The sequence below is a fragment of the Triticum aestivum genome, chromosome 1A, assembly GCF_018294505.1.
Source record: "Triticum aestivum cultivar Chinese Spring chromosome 1A, IWGSC CS RefSeq v2.1, whole genome shotgun sequence".
Lineage (NCBI taxonomy): Eukaryota > Viridiplantae > Streptophyta > Magnoliopsida > Poales > Poaceae > Triticum > Triticum aestivum.
The window spans coordinates 10910632-10929761 of NC_057794.1; the positions used below are offsets into that span (position 1 = coordinate 10910632).

At 43.6% G+C, this 19130-nt stretch overlaps 2 protein-coding genes and 1 pseudogene across 4 annotated transcripts; 2 read left to right on the top strand and 1 right to left on the bottom strand.

The window, feature by feature from the left end:
• The first annotated feature begins 2620 nt into the window (after positions 1-2620).
• Positions 2621-7127, top strand: LOC123185582 (disease resistance protein RPM1-like; annotated as a pseudogene).
• A 1005-nt stretch (positions 7128-8132) lies between these two features.
• Positions 8133-16740, bottom strand: LOC123185594 (rust resistance kinase Lr10-like). Of its 2 annotated transcripts, XM_044597463.1 has the most exons (5): positions 16453-16740; positions 16266-16346; positions 10073-10754; positions 9573-9754; positions 8133-9445 (listed from the first exon to the last, which is right to left on the bottom strand). In XM_044597463.1, exons 3-5 carry the CDS (start codon positions 10537-10539, stop codon positions 8319-8321), a joined length of 1776 nt encoding a protein of 591 aa, XP_044453398.1. In that variant the 5' UTR covers positions 10540-10754; positions 16266-16346; positions 16453-16740; the 3' UTR covers positions 8133-8318. The 2 variants fall into 2 exon arrangements, with proteins under 2 accessions (XP_044453398.1, XP_044453390.1); XM_044597455.1 differs by lacking the exons at positions 16266-16346; positions 16453-16740 and having other exon boundaries at positions 8135-9445; positions 10073-12937.
• On the top strand, positions 12923-16151 carry LOC123185612 (rust resistance kinase Lr10-like). Of its 2 annotated transcripts, none has more exons than XM_044597476.1 (3): positions 12923-13895; positions 14727-14750; positions 14974-16151. In XM_044597476.1, the coding sequence occupies exons 1-3, from the start codon at positions 13088-13090 to the stop codon at positions 16002-16004; spliced, it is 1863 nt and encodes a 620-aa protein (XP_044453411.1). In that variant the 5' UTR covers positions 12923-13087; the 3' UTR covers positions 16005-16151. The 2 variants fall into 2 exon arrangements, with proteins under 2 accessions (XP_044453411.1, XP_044453406.1); XM_044597471.1 differs by having other exon boundaries at positions 12924-13895; positions 14932-16151.
• Positions 16741-19130: the final 2390 nt, after the last annotated feature.

Below are 19130 nucleotides of genomic sequence, written 5' to 3' on the forward strand. Positions count from 1 at the left end.
TCTGGCATTGTTACGCAAGCTTCAGCATGCTTGCATCTGCATGTACGCACGCACCTGATGCGGCCGATTCTTTGGGAGTGGCAGCGCTACTTCGCTGATCCAACTTTTGAGTTTTTCAGTCTGTGTGCCCATATGAGCATCTTTAAAAGACTGAGCCGGTACATTATCTTAAGATTGACAATGTTACCATAGTTAGTTTCTATGAAAAAAATACATATGCACTATAATTTAATGGTGGTTGTTCTGTTGTGCAGAAATGCTTCACACTCATAATGTGACGCATGGAGGATACACAAACGTTGGCTTGGTGACACTAGTAGAAAAAAGGTCAAATGTCAAGCACATTAGTGCCGGTTTGATTTTGAGCCGGCACTAATGTATGCATTAGTGCCGGTTCCAACGGCTAACTGGCCGCTCTCCTTAGTATCGGTTCGTGGCGAACCTTTAGCACCTTTAGTAAAGTGAGTGGTGGCAGGATGTTGTCAGTCTGGGGCTCCTCCAGCACCTTTAGTATCGGTTCATATCACGAACCGGTACTAAAGGTCGTCCTACATAAACCCTTCGTCCACCCGAGCTCGCTCTGTTCTTCCCCTTTCCCCTATCCGTCTCTGTTCTTCCCCTCTTCCTCTCGAGCTCATCACACATTTTACTCAAAATTTGTCAAGATTTGAAGGCCCTCATCCATTCAAATGATCACAAAGGTTAGCAACTTTGTCCTTTCATCTCTCATTACTAGATTAGCTCTTGCAATGCTTTATATAGTGATTAATTTGTGAGTTTAGTAATTTGGGAGGAATTATATGTGCTGGTATTTGATTTATATGCAATTTGAGGTCAAAAATAACACTTAGTTTGCATATGTAGGTGCGGTTTACTTAGTGCCTTCTAAATCTCCGTCATAACCACCGTCGATCGCCCGCGCCGTCCCGTCGCCGGCACCACCTTGCGGTGAGCCTCTTGTTCATGAATGTTTTATATAAAAAATTGATGTTTGTATCGGTTGGTGTTACCAACCAGTACTAATGGTCTACCAGCACCCGGGCCTGGCTCGTGCCACGTGTTAGCACTTTAGCGTCGGTTCGTGCCGAACCGGTAGTAAGGGGGGGGGGCTTTAGTCTCCACTCTTTAGTGCCAGTTATAGAACCGGCACTAAAGGCCCTTACGAGCCGGCGGTAAAGCCCGATTCTGCACTAGTGTGATATGAAAATTTTATATAGTGTTTAGTCTATTATCAATTAATATCGCCCATTTTCATTGTGTTTAGTCTCTCGGTATTATATCAATGCTCTACTTTTCCATGCATCACCAATTTTTTTACCGTATGTAGTTGAGACTGGCAATGTGCTTTGTGATTGATGTAAGAAAACATGGATCGAAATTTACTGTCATGGCATTTTCTTTTGTTTTTCTGCTCGAATGTCGCCTTGTTGATGAAGGTGGCAACCACGTGCATCCACATCTACAGTATCAAATATATATAGTAAACAATCTACTACTGTACTACTACTCCCTTTGATCCTTTTTACTCCGAGTATTAGATTTGTGCCAAATCAAACTTTGCAATGTTTGGCCAAATTTATATTAAAAAAAATATCAACATCTACAATATCAAATATATATTGTATGAAACTACATTTCGTAATGAATCTAACAATATTGATTTGGCATTGTGAATGTTGATACTTTTTTCTACAAGTTTGATCAAAGTAGAGATACTTTGACATCGGACAAAATTTATCTGCAAAATAAATAAGACCGGAAGGAGTACTAGCTGTTTGCAGCGCATCGCCCCGATCGGGGTCAGATCTAAACCTAGCTAGCTAGCAGTTGAGTTCCCACCAGGAACTGTCTGCTGTTCATTGGTGCCGGCATCACCCCATAGCCCATTGGGCTACATGTGGAGGTTTAGTTAAAGTCAGTTGTTGTCACCCGGCTGTGTTAGCGCTCTTTCAGTTGTTTATGCCCTTCTAGGTCTGGCTACTCTCGGCAAGAGAGAAAGAGAGAGCGCTCCAAGGAGTAGTAGGCCACACTCCATGCATGTTTCGAGTCAATCCAAACCTACAGATTACGGGGAGAATTAAACTCGAATTAAGATGTGTGCATCCAAGGAGGAATCTTACATAAACGACACTCTATGCAAGTCCTTGTATGTAAATTTTCTAACACCGGCTATACTGTATGCAAGTCCTTGCGAAAAGCCCATATGGGATTCCTTGGATGGAAAAATAGAATTTTGGTTTGAAATACAATCATATAGATTATCAAATGGAAAAGATGCATGGATTTTGTTTAGAGGGAGCGAGAGAAGGGAGAATCGGATGCAGAGCAAAAAAGAAAGAGAGAGAGAGAGAGAGAGAGAGAGAGAGAGAGAGAGAGAGAGAGAGAGAGAGAGTAAACCAGTGGGCGGGAGTACCAAATTGCAAAAAAATAAGTGCAACTTGTGTATCGGTATCAATTGAGATCTGGCACGCCATTAGTCCTGACCACGCCCTGGTTTTGCGTGCGTTTAAAAAATGTCCACTTGGGGCCCGTGAGCTCAATCATGTCAAAATAGCTTAAAGCATCAATGACTTTGGCGTAGGCTATTGAAAGGGAATCATGTCAAAGCCTCAACAACCATCAATCATCTCAGACGAGAAAAAAAAATCCTCAAGAACCATGGCGGAGGCTGTTGTCGCGCAGCTGGTGGTGACGCTCGGCGGGGCGCTGGCGAAAGAGGCGGCGACCTACGGCGCGGCGCTGTTGTGCAAGGAAGCTGCGGCCCTGAGGGGTCTCTTCAGCAAGATCCGCCAGTCCAAGGTGGAGCTGGAGAGCATGCAAGCGTACCTACAGGAGGCAGAGCGGTTCAAGGATATCGACAAGACCACCGCCATCTTTGTCGGTGAGATCAGGGGCTTGGCCTTCCGGATCGAGGACGTCGTCGACGAGTTCACCTACAAGTTGGAGGACTGCAAGCACGGAGGGTTTGCCGGCAAGATGAAGAAGCGGCTCAAGCATATCAAGACCTGGCGGCACCTGGCAGCCAAGCTCCAAGAAATCGAAGGCCAGCTGCAGGATGCCAACAGGAGGAAGAGAGATTATGCCGTCACCGGCATATCTGCATCTTTTGCCAGATCGACGAATCTAGGTCAAGCTCTGCACTTCACCAGGGATGAGGACCTTGTGGGGATCGAAGAGCACAAGGAGAGGTTGATACGGTGGCTGACCGGCGGTGGTGATGCACAGGAGCAGAGCTTCAGCAAAGTCACCCTGGTGTGGGGGATGCCTGGTATTGGTAAAACCACTCTGGTTGATCATGTGTACAACACTGTGAAAGTGGATTTCGACGCTGCGGCATGGGTAACTGTGTCAGAAAGTTACAGTTTTGAGGATCTGCTGAAGAAGATTGCAGGCCAATTCGGCATCGTAGTCGACGTCGCCAACATTGAGATGCGAGTCCTAGCAAAGTCCATTCACAACTACCTTCAAGGTAAAAGGTACATCTTGGTCTTGGATGATGTTTGGGCTGAGCGCTTGTGGTCGGAGATAAGAAATGTCTTCCCAACATCTAACTGTACCGGCCGATTTGTCATCACATCAAGAAAGCAGGCAGTGTTGACAACTAGGGAATTTTCATATGCAATTCACTTGGAACCATTACAAGAGCATCACTCATGGCTGCTATTTTGCAAAGGAGCCTTTGGGGATGCCGATGACAAAGAGTGCCCGTTGGACCTACAGGAATTGGCTCGGAAGTTCATAGCAAAGTGTCAAGGCTTGCCTATTGCTATTACATGCATTGGCCGCCTACTCTCCCGCAAACTCCCAACTTCCGCTGAATGGGAGGATGTGTACACAGGTTTGGATTCACAGTTGGCGAAAGATGTGATCCCTGATGCTCATTTGATCCTAAAGGTCAGCTTGGAGGACCTTCCGTATGATTTGAAGAATTGTTTCCTACACTGTGCATTGTCCCCAGAAGATTATATATTAAAGAGGAGGAAGACAATGAGGCAGTGGATCACGGCATGGTTTATCACGGGAAAAGAAGAGAGCAAAACATTGGAGGAAGTGGCAGAGGGATACTTGGCTGAGCTTGTGAACCGAAGCCTACTGCAGGTAGTGCAAAGGAATTTTGCCGGACGACTGAAACAATGTCGGATGCATGATGTCATTCGCCTTCTTGCACTCAACAAAGCCAAAGAGGAATGCTTTGGTACAGTTTATAACGGCTCTAGTGGTGGTACTGAGGCGTTCTGTTTAGTGGGTGCACGTCGCATATCAATCCTAGGGGGAAACATTGAACAACTGAGCCTATCTGGTGCAACACAGCTTCGCGCGCTCCATGTATTTGAGAATTATATCAATGTTGACTTTCTGAAGCCTATCCTAACAACTTCAAATTTGCTGTGTATATTGGAACTGCAAGGTACTGGTATCAAAATGCTGCCAAATGAGGTATTCGACTTGTTTAATCTGCGTTATTTGGGTCTTAGAGATACCGAGATCGAAAGCCTGCCTGAAGCATTGGGGAGGTTACAAAACTTGGAAATCTTGGATGCTTATGATTCTAACTTGACGTACTTGCCAAAGAGTGTTGTAAAGCTTCAGAAGTTAAGATACCTGTATGCATGTACTTTGGACGCATTTGGAGTAGCTCGGGTCAAGGTGCCTAGTGGCATGCAGCACTTGGCAGGACTGCGGCCTCTTCACTCCATCAAAGCCACTCCAGAGTTTCTCCGTGAAGTTGCTGCTCTGACGGAGCTAAGAACATTCGGTGTCTGCAACGTGAGAAGTGAACATTCTGCTGATTTAACCAATGCTATCACCAGAATGAGTCATCTTGTTCATCTCGAAATTGTTGCTGCAGCTGAGAATGAGGTGCTGCAGCTGGAAGGGCTATATTTACCTCCAACCATTTTCTGGGCTTGCTTTAGTAGGGAAGTTAGGAAAAACAATGATGCCTCAACTTTTCTCTTCTTGGTCACACCTTAATAGCCTCACTCGGTTGCAACTGGTATTCTCCAATATTGATGAGGAAACCTTTTCCTGTCTACACGTGTTACATGGCCTACGCTCTCTTATGCTAAGAAAGGCTTATGAAGGGAAGAGGTTGGAATTTTACGCAAGGTCATTTCCAGAACTTCGGCATCTAGAGATATGGGGTGCGGCACAGCTCAACCAAGTTGGAATAGAGGAGGGCGCGATGCAAAACCTCGTTGAGCTATGGTTCGGAGACTGTCCTGACCTAAGGTTTCTTCCTGATGGTATCGAACATCTTGCAGCCCTTGAGAAATTAGGTCTAAAAGACACATCAGAAGAGCTGATAGAGAAGCTCCGGCAGGAGAGAGATTCAGATGAATGCAGCGATGATTTAATGAAGATTAGCCACATAAGGAATGTTACGGTTGCCCTGATGCAGAAAGGACTTGTCGAAAGGATTAGGTGATACATCGTCATTGCTTCAAGGTCAGGCTTTGGTGTTTCGTCTCCACTCTTTTGTGCATATACACACATTATTTTTTAAGAACCTTGTTTTATATTGGCAAAATTGAACAATTAGTAGCTCCTAGTACTGTGAATTTATTACGAGCTTGTCAACTTAATCTAGCATGATCTTTCTGCATGTTTATTTGTATCGTCACCTGACTCCATAGGACAGAACTGGTAGGGTCGATCACATAAATAAGTAATAGTTTCCCATATGTGGATGTTCCTTAGTTTAAAGTTTATCGAAGAAAAAGGATGTGTGGTTCAGTCTTTCATACTTGACTAGTTTGTTGGAAGTAAACCCAACGTCCAGTCCAACTACATGTGTGTGTACGTGTTCAACTAGTGCACCAATTAGCATCCTTGTAGGATTAGTATTCTTGGCTGATTCGGTCTAGAAACTACGGCAGCCTAGCTGATATTTATACCCATGTAGACCCCCTGTAAACAATAACGTGAGTTGTGAAGTAATACAATTCAGACAGGCTTGATACGAGCCTGTGGCAATACGCCGGTCTCGCTTGCGTGAGTTTCTCGAGAGTTTAGTACGCAGCCGTCTTGGCGCTCGACAAGTTGATAGCTACTCCCTCCGTCCCATAATATAAGAACATTTTTGACACTAGTGTAGTGTTAAAAACGTTCTTATATTTTGGGATAGAGGGAGTAGCTTAAAGCTAGTTCCACGTACAAGCTTCTCAAGGAATCAATCCACCTGTGTGCTAGCTTGCTTGGTGTGGCTAGCTTTGCACTGCGGTGCATCTCGGCGTAAAGGAACTTCGCTGAGTTCAGTCAGTGAGTTGGTTCGTCATCGGTCATCGCTGTCGCCGGAAAGTACTCGGCGTCGGATTTGGGCCAACATAGTTATCCTAAATTAGGTGGGTTTTGAAAAGATACAGATTCATTCTTCTTCTTCTTTTTAATTTATGACCAGAAAGAGATTCCTTCACTCCCTTGACTGACTGACTGGATTTGCAATTATTATCAGATTCTCCCCTGTCAGGCAAGCTCAGCTGTCTCCTTGTTATGAGTTATTTTCTGCCTTCGATCGAAGATGACATGTAAAGTCAGCTGCACAGTTGGATTCTTAAAGGCAGATGTATATCTTCGTGCCTACAATGATTTCTTATCTGCAAACAATAAAAGAACTGTGAGTCGGCGGACTTGCAGTGTACAGTTAGTGGCTGAAGGGGAGAACATGAGAGGCTCCATAGCAATGCCAACGCATGACGTCTTCTTCCATATTATGCTCTGAAATGAATATTCTGCTGCAATATCATCTTCCATGGGCACAAGCTTCAGCATAGATCTTGTACAAAGAGCACATATTAAGCACGGATGCAATGCATGCCTGTACCTGATGTGACCGGTTCTTCAGGGGTACTAGCGCTTCTTAGCTGATCCATCTTTCGGGTTTTTCAGTCTGAGTACTTCGCAATCTACAAGTATGTACTCCTCACTACTCCGCAAGCATGGTGAACTTCGTTCATGGCCATATGCTGCTGGGAACTCAATCTGGAATTATGCTGCTGTAAACTAAAGAGTGCATTCGATGAATTTGTGATGAATTGATATATACATTTTTTTTGGTCTATCAGAATCGGGATGTAGGTTACTTCTCACTGATGTTGATTGAATGTTCATCCAATAATGCAAAGTTCCTTTGTTGTCTGTAAACATATTTGCTTCTACAAAAGAAAATAATCGTGTTGTTTTCTCATCTCTCCCATCACAGAAAAAAAGACAATCCCTCCAAGGACTGATTCAAACAATTATTTTGATCAGAATTTGCAGCTAGGAGTAATAAATAAATAGATAAGCAACTATATGTTTCAAACTTAAAATAAGATTACTCTTTTTATTCCTCTAATGACATGTGCACTGCCAGGAAGGCAGATTGTGACAAGGGCTACCACTTGCCAGTAGTACAATGCAGTGGACAACAGCAATAGCAGCTTCAGGACGATATATCAGCATTGCTGGTGTTGGAACAGAAGACTCTTCTGCATTCTTCAGACTTGGCTAACGTTAGTGTTACTGCAATTTCCACGCAGCACAAGTGGCATTCGGCAGGACTGGGTTGCACCAAGTCTATGCAGACACTACAGCACGGCAGGGGGTTCCATTAAATCAGATTTGGAATTTTCTTTTTCCTGCCTACGATCAAAGGCGACATGTAAGGAAGATCAGCTGTGGCCGGTGGCTCTGGTTATCAAATGCAATTATGTAATTCCATGACCGCAGCGATTTCTTAGCAGCAAAGAGGAAAAAGGAATTATTTATCTATGTCTTCGCGCACTTGCGGGTGCACAATCCTGAAGGGGAGAATATGAGGGACTCTCCCACAACAATGCCAATTATGCAGCTGGAAACACAACCTGGAATGATGTTGTGTACACTAAAACCGCCTTACAATAAATTCGTGATCAAATTGGAGACCAATGGTTTTATGGATATTTCATATGCAAAATACAAAATGTATGCAAACTAGCTTTTCAGTGACAATCTTTCATCCATAAACTGTATGTTACTGCCTCCAGAATGAAATACAAATTTTCTCTTAAAATGTTTCTCAACAAGAAAAAGGTGGTCTTTTGTCACCTCTCACAAACTTATTTGCATCAGAATTTACTGTTCAATCAATATTTTCCATCAGAATTTGTATCTAGAGTAACGAACAAGCAAATAGATGGTGTAAGATTTCAAACTTATTTGAAGTTGGTCTGCACAGCAAGCAAGGCAGTTTGTACAAAGCATTTATACTGGGTTGGTACTGTTACAACCATTACCTTTACAAATAAGCGCATCACTCCATGATACATACATATACACGCACATATTGTATATATACCTCACACGTCGTCTTCCTCTGACACCACACTCAATTCCTCCTCCGAGACCGCCGACAGCTCGGAAGCGAACTGGTAAGAGTCCTCCACATGGATGTGCCCTTCGTCGCAGAAAAACGGCCTCGAAGGCATCTGTAGGCCGTCAGCCCCAGCCTCCAGGATCTCGATGACCTCGCTCATCGTCGGCCGATCACGAGATCTCATCTGAATACACCACAATCCGACAATGCATAGCTTCTTCTCCAGCTCATGCATGTCAGCAGCAACAACAGATATCTCGCCTGCTTCTTCCCGAGTCAGCCGGTCGTACACCCATGAAGGGTAGTACGCCTGGCTTGAGGACCCCATGTTTGGATCAGCATTTCTTCTCCCACCGGCCATCTCCAGCAGCAACATCCCGAAGCTGTACACATCGGACTTGCTGGATATGACGCCGAAGCTCCGGGATATCATCTCAGGTGCTATGTAACCGACGGTTCCCCGCATGGCGCTCAGTGGCACGAAACTGTCGCCCCTCGGGTACAGTTTGGCGAGCCCGAAATCGGCGACCTTTGGGACGAAATTGCTGTCGAGAAGGATGTTGTGCGGCTTGATGTCAAAGTGCAGAATCTGCATGTCGCACCCCTGGTGTAGGTAGTTGACCCCCCTGGCAATGCCTAGAGCGATCTCGTTGAGCTTGTCCCAAGAGAAGCTCTTCTCAACAGAGAAGATGTACTTGTCCAGAGAACCATGGGGCATGTACTCGTAGACTAGGGCCCTTCTCATTTCCTCCGAGCAGAACCCCACTAAACGCACCACGTTGATGTGGTGGATCCTGCCGATGGTGGAAACCTCGCTAATGAAATCTTCTCCATTGCAGTTTGAGTTGCCCTCTAGCATCTTCACAGCAACATGGACATCACCTGGAAGTAGCACGCCCTTGTACACGGAGCCGTAGCCCCCTTGGCCCAATTTATCTCTGAAATGGCTTGTGACTGCAACTATATCTGTGTAGGAGTACCTCATGGGGCCAATCATTTGTTGAATCCTGAGGAACTTCTCAACTGCATCAATTATGATCCTTGTTTTCATGTACTTGTAGGCTAGGAATATCCACACAGCCAGGAGTGCCAACAAGAACCTGCATAGTACTGCCCAACAAGTTGACAGATAAGCTAGATGAACCCGTAGGCATATATGTATATGCAAAATTGTGGCCGTATTAATTTGAATCATGCAGACAAACTAAAAGGTAGAAAGCATGTAATAGTCACGTACCGAAAAGGAACTTGGGGATAGCAATAGCAGATAATATGGCTATAACAACCAAAATTGATTGTGTTGTATAGTAGGGATTGTTGGATTTATAAGTCACACATTGATAGAAGTGCATCTCACTCCAGAAGAAAGCACGAGTCCAACTCACGATGCTTGCATCAGATATTTGCTCCTTGAAGTAGCTGCAAATTGTACCATTGTAAAGAAATGCATTCAGAAGGAAACCCACTTCTTAGATAGGGTAAAATGCACTTGCACAACTGATTTGATCACATTTGTGCAGAGCAAAAAGGTGATGTGGCCAGACCAGTGATGTGCATAGGAAAGAAACTAGTCCAGAGTGCATACATAATTGAATTGCATGGTGTTATGTGCATAGGAAACTGAACCCCAGTGTTTTGTACAATATAATTATACCTTTTGAGGTCATGTCAATTCTCTAAAGACATAGGGAGGAAAGAAACTAAATTTGTGAGGAATAAGAACCACTCGGTGATCACCTGATTGTATTGTTGCGGCATAAATTGATGGTCCTAAAGACAGAAGCCTTCCTGGCATTGGCATCCACAGGAAATTTGACAGTAAACCCCTTACTTATGAATTGTGTGATATCTGCATAACTTGCATTCTGTAGCTGTCCCCAATCAGAGGAGTACTCGTCACCAAATGGAATCTCTCCCAGGTATCCACAGTAAGGTTCAAGATCTTCAACCGCACAATGTGCGTAATTAGACACCCAGACATAAACATGTGAATTTTTGGCACTCTGGCAAGCAACAGGCTTGTATGCACTTTTATTCATTACTGCTCTTGAACAATTAGCAAAACATGCTCTGTCATAACTTTGAGTGGCCAAATACCGAAAGCCATGTGGTGAAATTGAACCAATTCCGTAGTCTGCAACGTAAGGAACATGATTCCACAGTGGATGAGGGCAGCTGCTACTGGTATTGAAGTTAGGATCCATGACCCAGAAGTAGGAACCAGTGTAGTTGATGGCAGTCACATAGTATGTTCCTGTGTTGATGCGAATCGTAGCCTTGCTACTGGTGCAACCCAGCTCGTATTCTTCAACACCGCACTCACGAGGATCACCTCGCCGACGGAAAGGATATGATATGTCTCGGAGATGTCCACAGGAGAAAAGTGAGCATCCATCATCTCCTCCCTGGACATGATGATCTGCTACAAAAACAGCAACAAGGGAGAAGACAGTGAAGGATTGTAGGGTAATGGAATGATGAAATGCACCAGGGTTCCCCATGAAAGCTTCACAGATGCACTAGGGACATGATATCCTAGTTTGTTCTGTTAAGACTACCAAGGAGGGCAAGGGGTCGATATCGACTAGTTGATCATATCCAGCTGCATATACCAATTAATAGTGTGGCTGGGAACTTGGGATACTGATTATAACTTCATTGGTATATACACGACGTGCGAAATAGGAAGATATTCTCTCAATTGTGTATCTAGGAGCAGAAGACGACCCAGTCTTGGAGTCTTCTGTCCCGTCATTTTTTCCAGAGATACTCCGCGTTGTAGGCTAGATTTTCCACATTGTGACAGGCTGACAGCTGCCCATAGACTGGACAGTAGACAGTGGACTGAACCTGTGGCTTTAGTCTGATTGCGGACTTGATTCAACCCACTGCCAATAGACTGGACAGTGGACTGAACCAAGTCTGCAATCACACTAAAACCACAAGAGCTCTCATCCTCAGGCGCTGGCCAGTTCGACCGTGGCCGTGGCCGCAGCCGCTATGTCTGGCAGCATGATGAGAATAAGCCAGGTGATGAAACAAACTCAATTCCGCCGTGGCCGTAGCTTTCAGGGACCAAATACCGAAATCCAGGTGGGGAAACAGAATCAATTCCGCTGTAGTAACCAAAGTAATAAGAACATGATTCCACAGTGGAAGAAGGCAGTTTTTTTCTCGAAAAGGAGGATTACCCCCGGCCTCTGCATCAAGCGAAGAAGACGGCAGCTGCTACTGGTGTTGAAGGTGGGATCCATGGCCCAAAAGTAGAAGCCGGGTAGTTGATGGTAGTCACATAGTATGTATCTGTTGATGTGAATTGTAACCTTGCTACTGATACAACTCAGCTCGTATGCTTGAACGCCGCACTCCTGAGGATCACCTTACCAACTGAACCTGTAACCCATGTTCTTGTCTCTTTATACAAATCATCCCAGCTATATCAGATCGTTTGAGATATATACTTTAAATAAATGAACGGTTTGCATAATGGTGACAGCTATGCTTGTGCAAATGTTACAAAATAATTTGGGTACTTCCCAAATATCACAACGAGGTCGTGTCTGATGTTCGGGGTTAAGTCTCGATCTAGAGCATCGCAAGAGAGAAGTCGGTTTACATATTCACCATTTAACAAAGTGACAAAATAAAACATTCAAGTTAAATTATTTAATTAATTAAATCAAACTTTAAATTGGGAAAAGTTCTGGGACGTTCTCATCCCGTGATCCAGGATGAGAAGGGGAAAGAGGGTTCGTGTATGAATCTTCGCAGTCCACATTGATTACACCACTAACAAATAGTCCTTGCATCATACTGAACATGAGATCCTTCCATTGAAAGGTTGATGCCGCAACTAAACTATTAGGTTGGTCAAGAGAACGTCCCCACGATGGAATCTTAAATCATGCTAGACTCAACTTCAGTCAAAATACAAAAATACAAGGAACAAAAACAAAAGGGATTACGGCTCTCGGGCTGACACAACTCTCCCCAACTTAAAAGAGTCTCGCCACAAGATTCAGAAAGAAAAAAAGAAGAAGAGCTTTAGCTATAAGTTGCTTCTTTGACAAAGAAGTGATACCAAAGGACCTTGGGAGTTTGAAAAACTTGAAAGAAGGCATGAAAGACAAGAAAGAATTTGAAACGCTCGGGGTGAAAAGAGGGTGAAGGGACACAACAAGAACTTTGGCAATAAGGGAATAAAACTTCGAGAGAAAGCAATACACGATTGCTTCCGAAACAAATGACTGGTGAGCACCCATCATCTCCACCTTCGGGATGATTTGCGGCAAAAACTGCAAGGAGGGAGAAAACATTCAAGGATTGTAAAGTAATAGAACGATGAAATGCACCAAGGTTCCCCATGAAAAATCCACAGATGCACTAGGGACTTGATATCCTATTTAGTTCTGTTAAGAGTACTGATTAATCACTGGGCAAGGGGTCGACATCGACAAGTTGATCATATCCAGCTGTATATGTCAATTAATAGTGTGAGTAGGCACTGGTATATGCATGACGTGCAGAAGAGGGAAATATGCTATCGATTGTGTAGCTAGGAGCAGAAGACGACCCAGACTTGGAGTCTTGTGTCCCATCACTGTAATTCATTTTTTCCGGGGATATTTTCCACACTGCCAGCGGCCAGTACTCAACCAAGTCTGCTCTCCTCATCCTCAAGCCTATAGATGAATAAGTGATGTTTCCTTTTGCACTTCTTCTTCTTCTTGCTCAACATCTTGGTACATAAAGATGAGTAAATTACTTGCCATAGCGCTCCTGCTGCTGCCTCTCATCAACCAAGGAATCTACTTGGCCACGGCATGGGATGATCAAGATTTCTTCAAATACTGCCCACCGTCCCAGTGCAGCCAACATGGCCCAGAGGTCAGGTTTCCTTTCTGCCTTGAATCCAGCAATAAATCGTCATCATCATGTGGATGTGCTGGCAGATCAATCAGGAAGTTAGCATGCTCTAGGCAAGACACCATCCTTTTTCACCCAGTTCTTGGCCTATACAATGTCAGCGCCATAGATTACATAAATTCTTCCATGAAGATCATCCCGCTTGTAGACCCCTGTTTGGTGCTACAGCAGAAGCTCGTCATCTCCAGAAGCTCGTCATCTCCACAGGTTGATGTTATCAACGATGAGATGCCAAGTTTTTATGACTATTTCTTTGATAGTTCATCTTCAACCATAGTACACTGTTCAAGAGAGTTCACACCTGCTGCTGCCCATGCCGATAGCATTGCAGGCCCAGTCTCCTGCCTTAGCAACACAACCCACTTCTTTTATTTGGTGAATAGTTATGAAGACATGTCTATTCTTCCGTTGGACTGCAAGGTCGTCCCACTCTCAGATCGAGGTGGCATCTCGTTACCATATATTAAAGACCAAATGTTCCAGAACTTCACGGAAACCGCAAAAAAAATCCTCACTTTTGCTGAGACGGCAGTGTCTTGGTATGTGGGAGACTGCAGACGATGTGAGCTCAGTGGGCGACGCTGCGCATTCAGCTCACAAAGGGATAGAGAATTCTGCATGCCTGACCCTCATGGTATGATCAGTTATAACAGTCAAAAACCATATATAACATCATTCTGTTTTACACTGTACTACAGTTGCGAATACAATTAGGATTTTACTTTACAATTTACTTATTCTATAGTTCCATGTGTTTGAATCTCCATGGGTCTTTCTGATTTCTGTCAACTAAGTTTCTTTCAAAATTAGCATCACAAATCCTGCTTGAGCAATCACACTGAAGGACCCGGAAAAAAATCCCAAAAATAAATTATAATCAAGCAGGAAAAAAAATGTTTGTCTATCAGACACTACTGACCTTAATTAATTTGGAACTCATCAGTCATTATGTATTATACATCCTATGCAACACTCGATTAACATGCATGGCTGCACCTGCCGTTGTGCTTGAGCAGCCACCACCAGCATAACTACATCCGCATGAGGTTTAGAGGGGGCGGCGAGCTAGCAAGGTATTTTTAGGAATGAATCCGGGAGAACAAGGCAACCGACGGTGACTGCAGGCATTTTCTGAACAAAAAGTTGCCCACTCAGTCAAAAGGCCTTGAATTGACTCTAAAGTTGTGTGCATGGCAAAAATGTAAGAAAACTAATAGGCCAGTGGCATTATCATAAATAGCACCAAAACAATACAAAATCCCCAAAAAAGAAAATTTGTTTGATAAGTTGTGACAGTTTTTTTCACTCTCTTCTAGAAAAAGGCATAATACCGTGGTATATTTGTTCCTCATATACTAGGGCAATGTACTGCAGCCACTAGACAACACTCAATTTGTCTGTTCTAAATTTGTTTGTAAATATAATTCCTGGCTTTTTATCTCATTCTGTTTCTTGGTATTTGCAGGTTCACATATCAAAGTCATTGCAGGTACTGCTCTATCATTGTCTTTTTAACTTCAAAATATAAAGGAAAAATAAAAGCTTTCTTTCGTACAAATTCTTATTGTTGGCTACTCTGACTCTTGACATCCTCTTATCATAACAAATACTAAGTAACTGCTTTTAAATCCCGATGCAATATGCTGATGACCTATTGTCTATTTGTTTAGCTACATCATCGATGGCCGCATTTGTCTTTCTTTTGGTGACAGTGGCCACTGCACTTTATGTTTCACTCAAGACAAGATATAATGAGGAGATACATTTGAAGGTTGAAATGTTCCTCAAGACATATGGAACATCAAAGCCCACGAGGTACACATTCTCTGAAGTTAAGAAGATAGCAAGACGGTTCAAGGAAAAGGTGGGGCAGGGTGGATTTGGAAGTGTATACAAAGGCGAGCTACCAAATGGAGTGCCCGTGGCAGTCAAGATGCTAGAGAACTCTACAGGAGAGGGAGAAGCATTCATCAATGAAGTTGCAACCATCGGACTAATCCACCATGCCAATATTGTCCGCCTCCTGGGATTTTGTTCCGAAGGAATGAGGCGGGCTCTTATTTATGAATTCATGCCTAACGAGTCACTAGAGAAATACATATTCTCTGATGACCCTAACATTTTTCAGAATCTTCTAGTACCAGACAAGCTGCTAGATATTGCTTTAGGCATCGCCAGAGGAATGGAGTACTTGCATCAAGGGTGCAACCAGCGCATCCTCCACTTTGACATCAAGCCTCACAATATCTTGCTGGATTACAACTTCAATCCAAAGATCTCAGACTTTGGCCTTGCAAAGTTGTGCGCGAGGGACCAAAGCATCGTCACCTTAACTGCAGCAAGAGGCACGATGGGCTACATTGCACCAGAGCTATACTCTCGGAACTTTGGAGGAGTTTCGTACAAGTCAGACGTGTACAGTTTCGGCATGCTGGTGCTAGAAATGGTGAGCGGAAGGAGGAACGCGGACCCAAGAATCGGGAGCCAGGACGATGTTTACCTCCCTGAGTGGATCTATGATAAAGTGATCAATGGGGAGGAGTTGGCGCTTACTTTGGAAACGACTCAAGAAGAGAAAGAGAAGGTGAGGAAGCTGGCTATGGTGGCACTGTGGTGTATCCAGTGGAACCCGAGAAACCGGCCGTCGATGACAAAGGTCGTTAACATGTTAACGGGGAGGTTGCAGAGTCTGCAGATGCCCCCGAAGCCCTTCGTCTCATCTGAAAATGAACTCATGCCATAAATGAAAACAGGGACTGCCATACTCTGTCAACATTCAAGGTTGTACTTTATCTACGCGTGTGTTGCAACAATAGCAACCACCGTGTTTTGATGCTTTCAATCCATTAGGTCTGAAGCGATGTCTGAATAATCACCGGACACTACCCTGTAATAGTGCTACTAGTTGTTTGCAAGATACTGCTACAATCTACTTCCATATTTATCAATTTATGTCCAAAAACTTACAACAGAGCTGTGTACAATACAATAATCTGTTGATTACCTTACTCGGTTGTTATGCCGATTAATGTCCGCTTCCTGTTAGCAGTCAGACCTCACTGATATCAACCATCCATGAGCTCATCTGAGAATCAAACATGCACATCAACTGGAGCTTCACTTATTTCAGGATAACAACAAACTAAATCGTAAACTGTGGGAGGAATCGAAAATCTGCTGTGCAGTAGTACCTCTTGATCTTAAACCGTGAGAGGAATCCAATCGCGGCTGTTGGGGTGGACTGCTGCTGCCTGACCGCCGATTCAGTCACCGATGTGGGGGTCACCTCCCTGCAGGCTGCGGCTGCTTCTACTGCTGGGTTGGGAGTGGACGGCGGACGGCGTGGTGGGCTCACTGTAACCGGCACATGTCTGCTGCCATTGGGAACCGTGGGGGCGGAAATGGTGGGCGGCGACCGGCGTCATCGTCGGCGGCGGTGGGCGGACAACCGTGGGGGCGGCAGGGAATGGATAGGATACGTGTGCGCGGCCCACCATGGCTACTTCGCACCTGCGTGAAGCCAGATGGGCAGGCCCAGGTGTGCTGGACGGCACATCCTCGGGGGCTTTTTTTTTTCTTCTGTTTTTCTTTCACATTTTTTGTTTCTTTTTTTAACTTTTGTTTACAACTCCGAAAATTATAACATATATATTAAAAAATATATAATTTACATGATGTCTTAATAAATTTTAATCGTGCATTTAAAAAATGTTTAATGTGTATGAAAAAAATGTTGACCATGTATTCAAAATATGTTTAACTTGTATTTGAAACTTGTTAGTGAAGCATTTGCAAAATAGTAATTTTAAATGTGCATATAAAAAATGGTGGTCATGTATTAAAAAATAATGTGGTCCTTCAAAATGTTAATCAAGCATTTAAAAATGTAAAAAGTGTGTTAGAAAAATTTCTTAGGTATGTACAAAATATATATATATATATATGTAGAAAAATAATGAAACGGAGGAGTAAACAAAGAGAGTTGTTGCAAAACGAGAAAGAAAGAGACAAAGCCGAAGGAAAAATGAAGGAAAAGGACAAAAGGAAAGAAAAGAAGCAGTCGAAACTGAGAAAGAAATAAATTAAACTGAAGAAAAACAACGAAAAAATAAAGAAAAGAGAAAAGACAGTAAAACCGGAGAAAAACAAAGAAAACCCCATGAAAAAAAAGAAGAAAAAAACTAGAAACCGGTGGAAAAACCGCCTCCATTTACTCCAGAGTACGTCTCGCTCCGACTAGTTATCACAAACTGGACGTGGGTGTAGTGGCTAGCAGCGTCGGTGCTCGCCTAGTTTACCAGGGTTTGATCCCTACAGGCCCCCTTTTCCTTTCCTTCTCTATTTATTCTCACTATATGTAAATGCGAGATATAGGCCCCGTTCGGATTCCCTCCCACTCCCCAACTCCGCTCCGGAGCGGAGTGGCATGCAGCCATAATCTGAGGAGTCGCTAGAACGGCGCTCCACGCACTCCGCTCCGCAGTAGGGGAGAGGGTTGCCGAACAGTGCCATAGTCTCCGCGTGAAGCCACGACCAAAACTTTCCCTTCCGAGCTCTGACTTTGCTCACTTCTCTTAAAACTTGTTTTTCTTTTACTCGTTGTGTCAAAACACACATCTTCGCCCTACCCCGGCATCCCCGTCTGCCCTCATAGCTGTCGTCGTCCACCTCCATGATCCATCGACCAGCATCAGCCGAATCATCGTCTCTCTGTACCCATGGCTGGCGTTGATGTTGCCCTGTCCTCGCCGCTGCAGTCGACCACACATGACTTAAATGGGTCGCGGCCACTGCGGCCCATTCACATAGGTATGTTTTTCTTTTTTGCTTTCTTGGAATTGTGTTACAAATATAAATTACAATCCATTCTATAATTAAAAGGAGTAAAAATATTCATTTGTTGTAAAAATAATTGAACATAAAAAATTGCTTTAATTTTTTCACCTTTTAAATTAAACTTACTGGAGTTGAAACGATGTTCATCTATATTAAAAAGTATTAATATAATTTTGAAACTTGTTCCTGCCTTTAGAAAACATCTACTTTCAGAATGTGTTGACACATCATGTAAACAAAAAATGTTGACATGTTTGAACAGGATGTTCTTATAATTTTAACAAGTGTTCATGTCCTTAAAAAATATTCATGTAATTTCAAAACATGTTCACGTATTTAAAAAGATTCATGCATTTCTCAATAGATGTTTATATTTCTTGTACACAAAAAAATATATAGAAAAAATAGAAAAGAGGAAAAAGAAAAGGGAAAAACCCGACAAATGTAAGAAGAAAACACTGAAAATACTAACATGATAAACCAAAAAGGAAAACAAGCACTGGAAACCCGGCACACGCAGCACAAAAAATGTGCCTCGGTCCATGTAGGTCACACTGTTGGCGATTCCCGTGATATATACATCTATATGCGGCAAATCCTGTTTGGGGTCCATCTTCGTGTAAAAGTTTATCATGATCAAACTTATTTCAGTTATTTGAACAGCGGAGGACGATGTGTACATCTAAGCTCCGGGACTTGTTGAATTCTGGTAGGAACTACCGTTTCTTATTTATTTTTTTAGAAAAGGAGGATGACCCCCGGCCTCTGCATCTGGGAGATGCATACGGCCACTTTATTGATTATTCTCGAGGACCTTACAAAGTATTATAACAATATGCCTGAATCCGCCATCTTGGCAACATATGCCACTACCCCTATCCATATGATGAAGGGGTGCTACCTGGGCCATATACCCGGTCTACTCACCTAAGCCTATCATCAAAAGCCAGAAACTCCAGCCGAGCCACATACCGGGTCTGGGGCATAAACTGGTCTGACGCACTCACATGTGTCGTCGCCGCCATCTTCCACA

Excerpts from the sequence above, each read along its gene's own strand:
- LOC123185594 (XM_044597455.1), bottom strand. The coding sequence starts at position 10,836 with ATGGGGAACCCTGGTGCATTTCATCATTCCATTACCCTACAATCCTTC. Across the intron at positions 9,755-10,072 it reads TGCCGCAACAATACAATCAG|CTACTTCAAGGAGCAAATAT; the intron begins GTGATCACCGAG and ends TACAATTTGCAG. Across the intron at positions 9,446-9,572 it reads TATCCCCAAGTTCCTTTTCG|TACTATGCAGGTTCTTGTTG; the intron begins GTACGTGACTAT and ends CTTGTTGGGCAG.
- LOC123185612 (XM_044597471.1), top strand. The coding sequence starts at position 13,088 with ATGAGTAAATTACTTGCCATAGCGCTCCTGCTGCTGCCTCTCATCAAC. Across the intron at positions 13,896-14,726 it reads CTGCATGCCTGACCCTCATG|GTTCACATATCAAAGTCATT; the intron begins GTATGATCAGTT and ends TGGTATTTGCAG. Across the intron at positions 14,751-14,931 it reads ACATATCAAAGTCATTGCAG|CTACATCATCGATGGCCGCA; the intron begins GTACTGCTCTAT and ends CTATTTGTTTAG.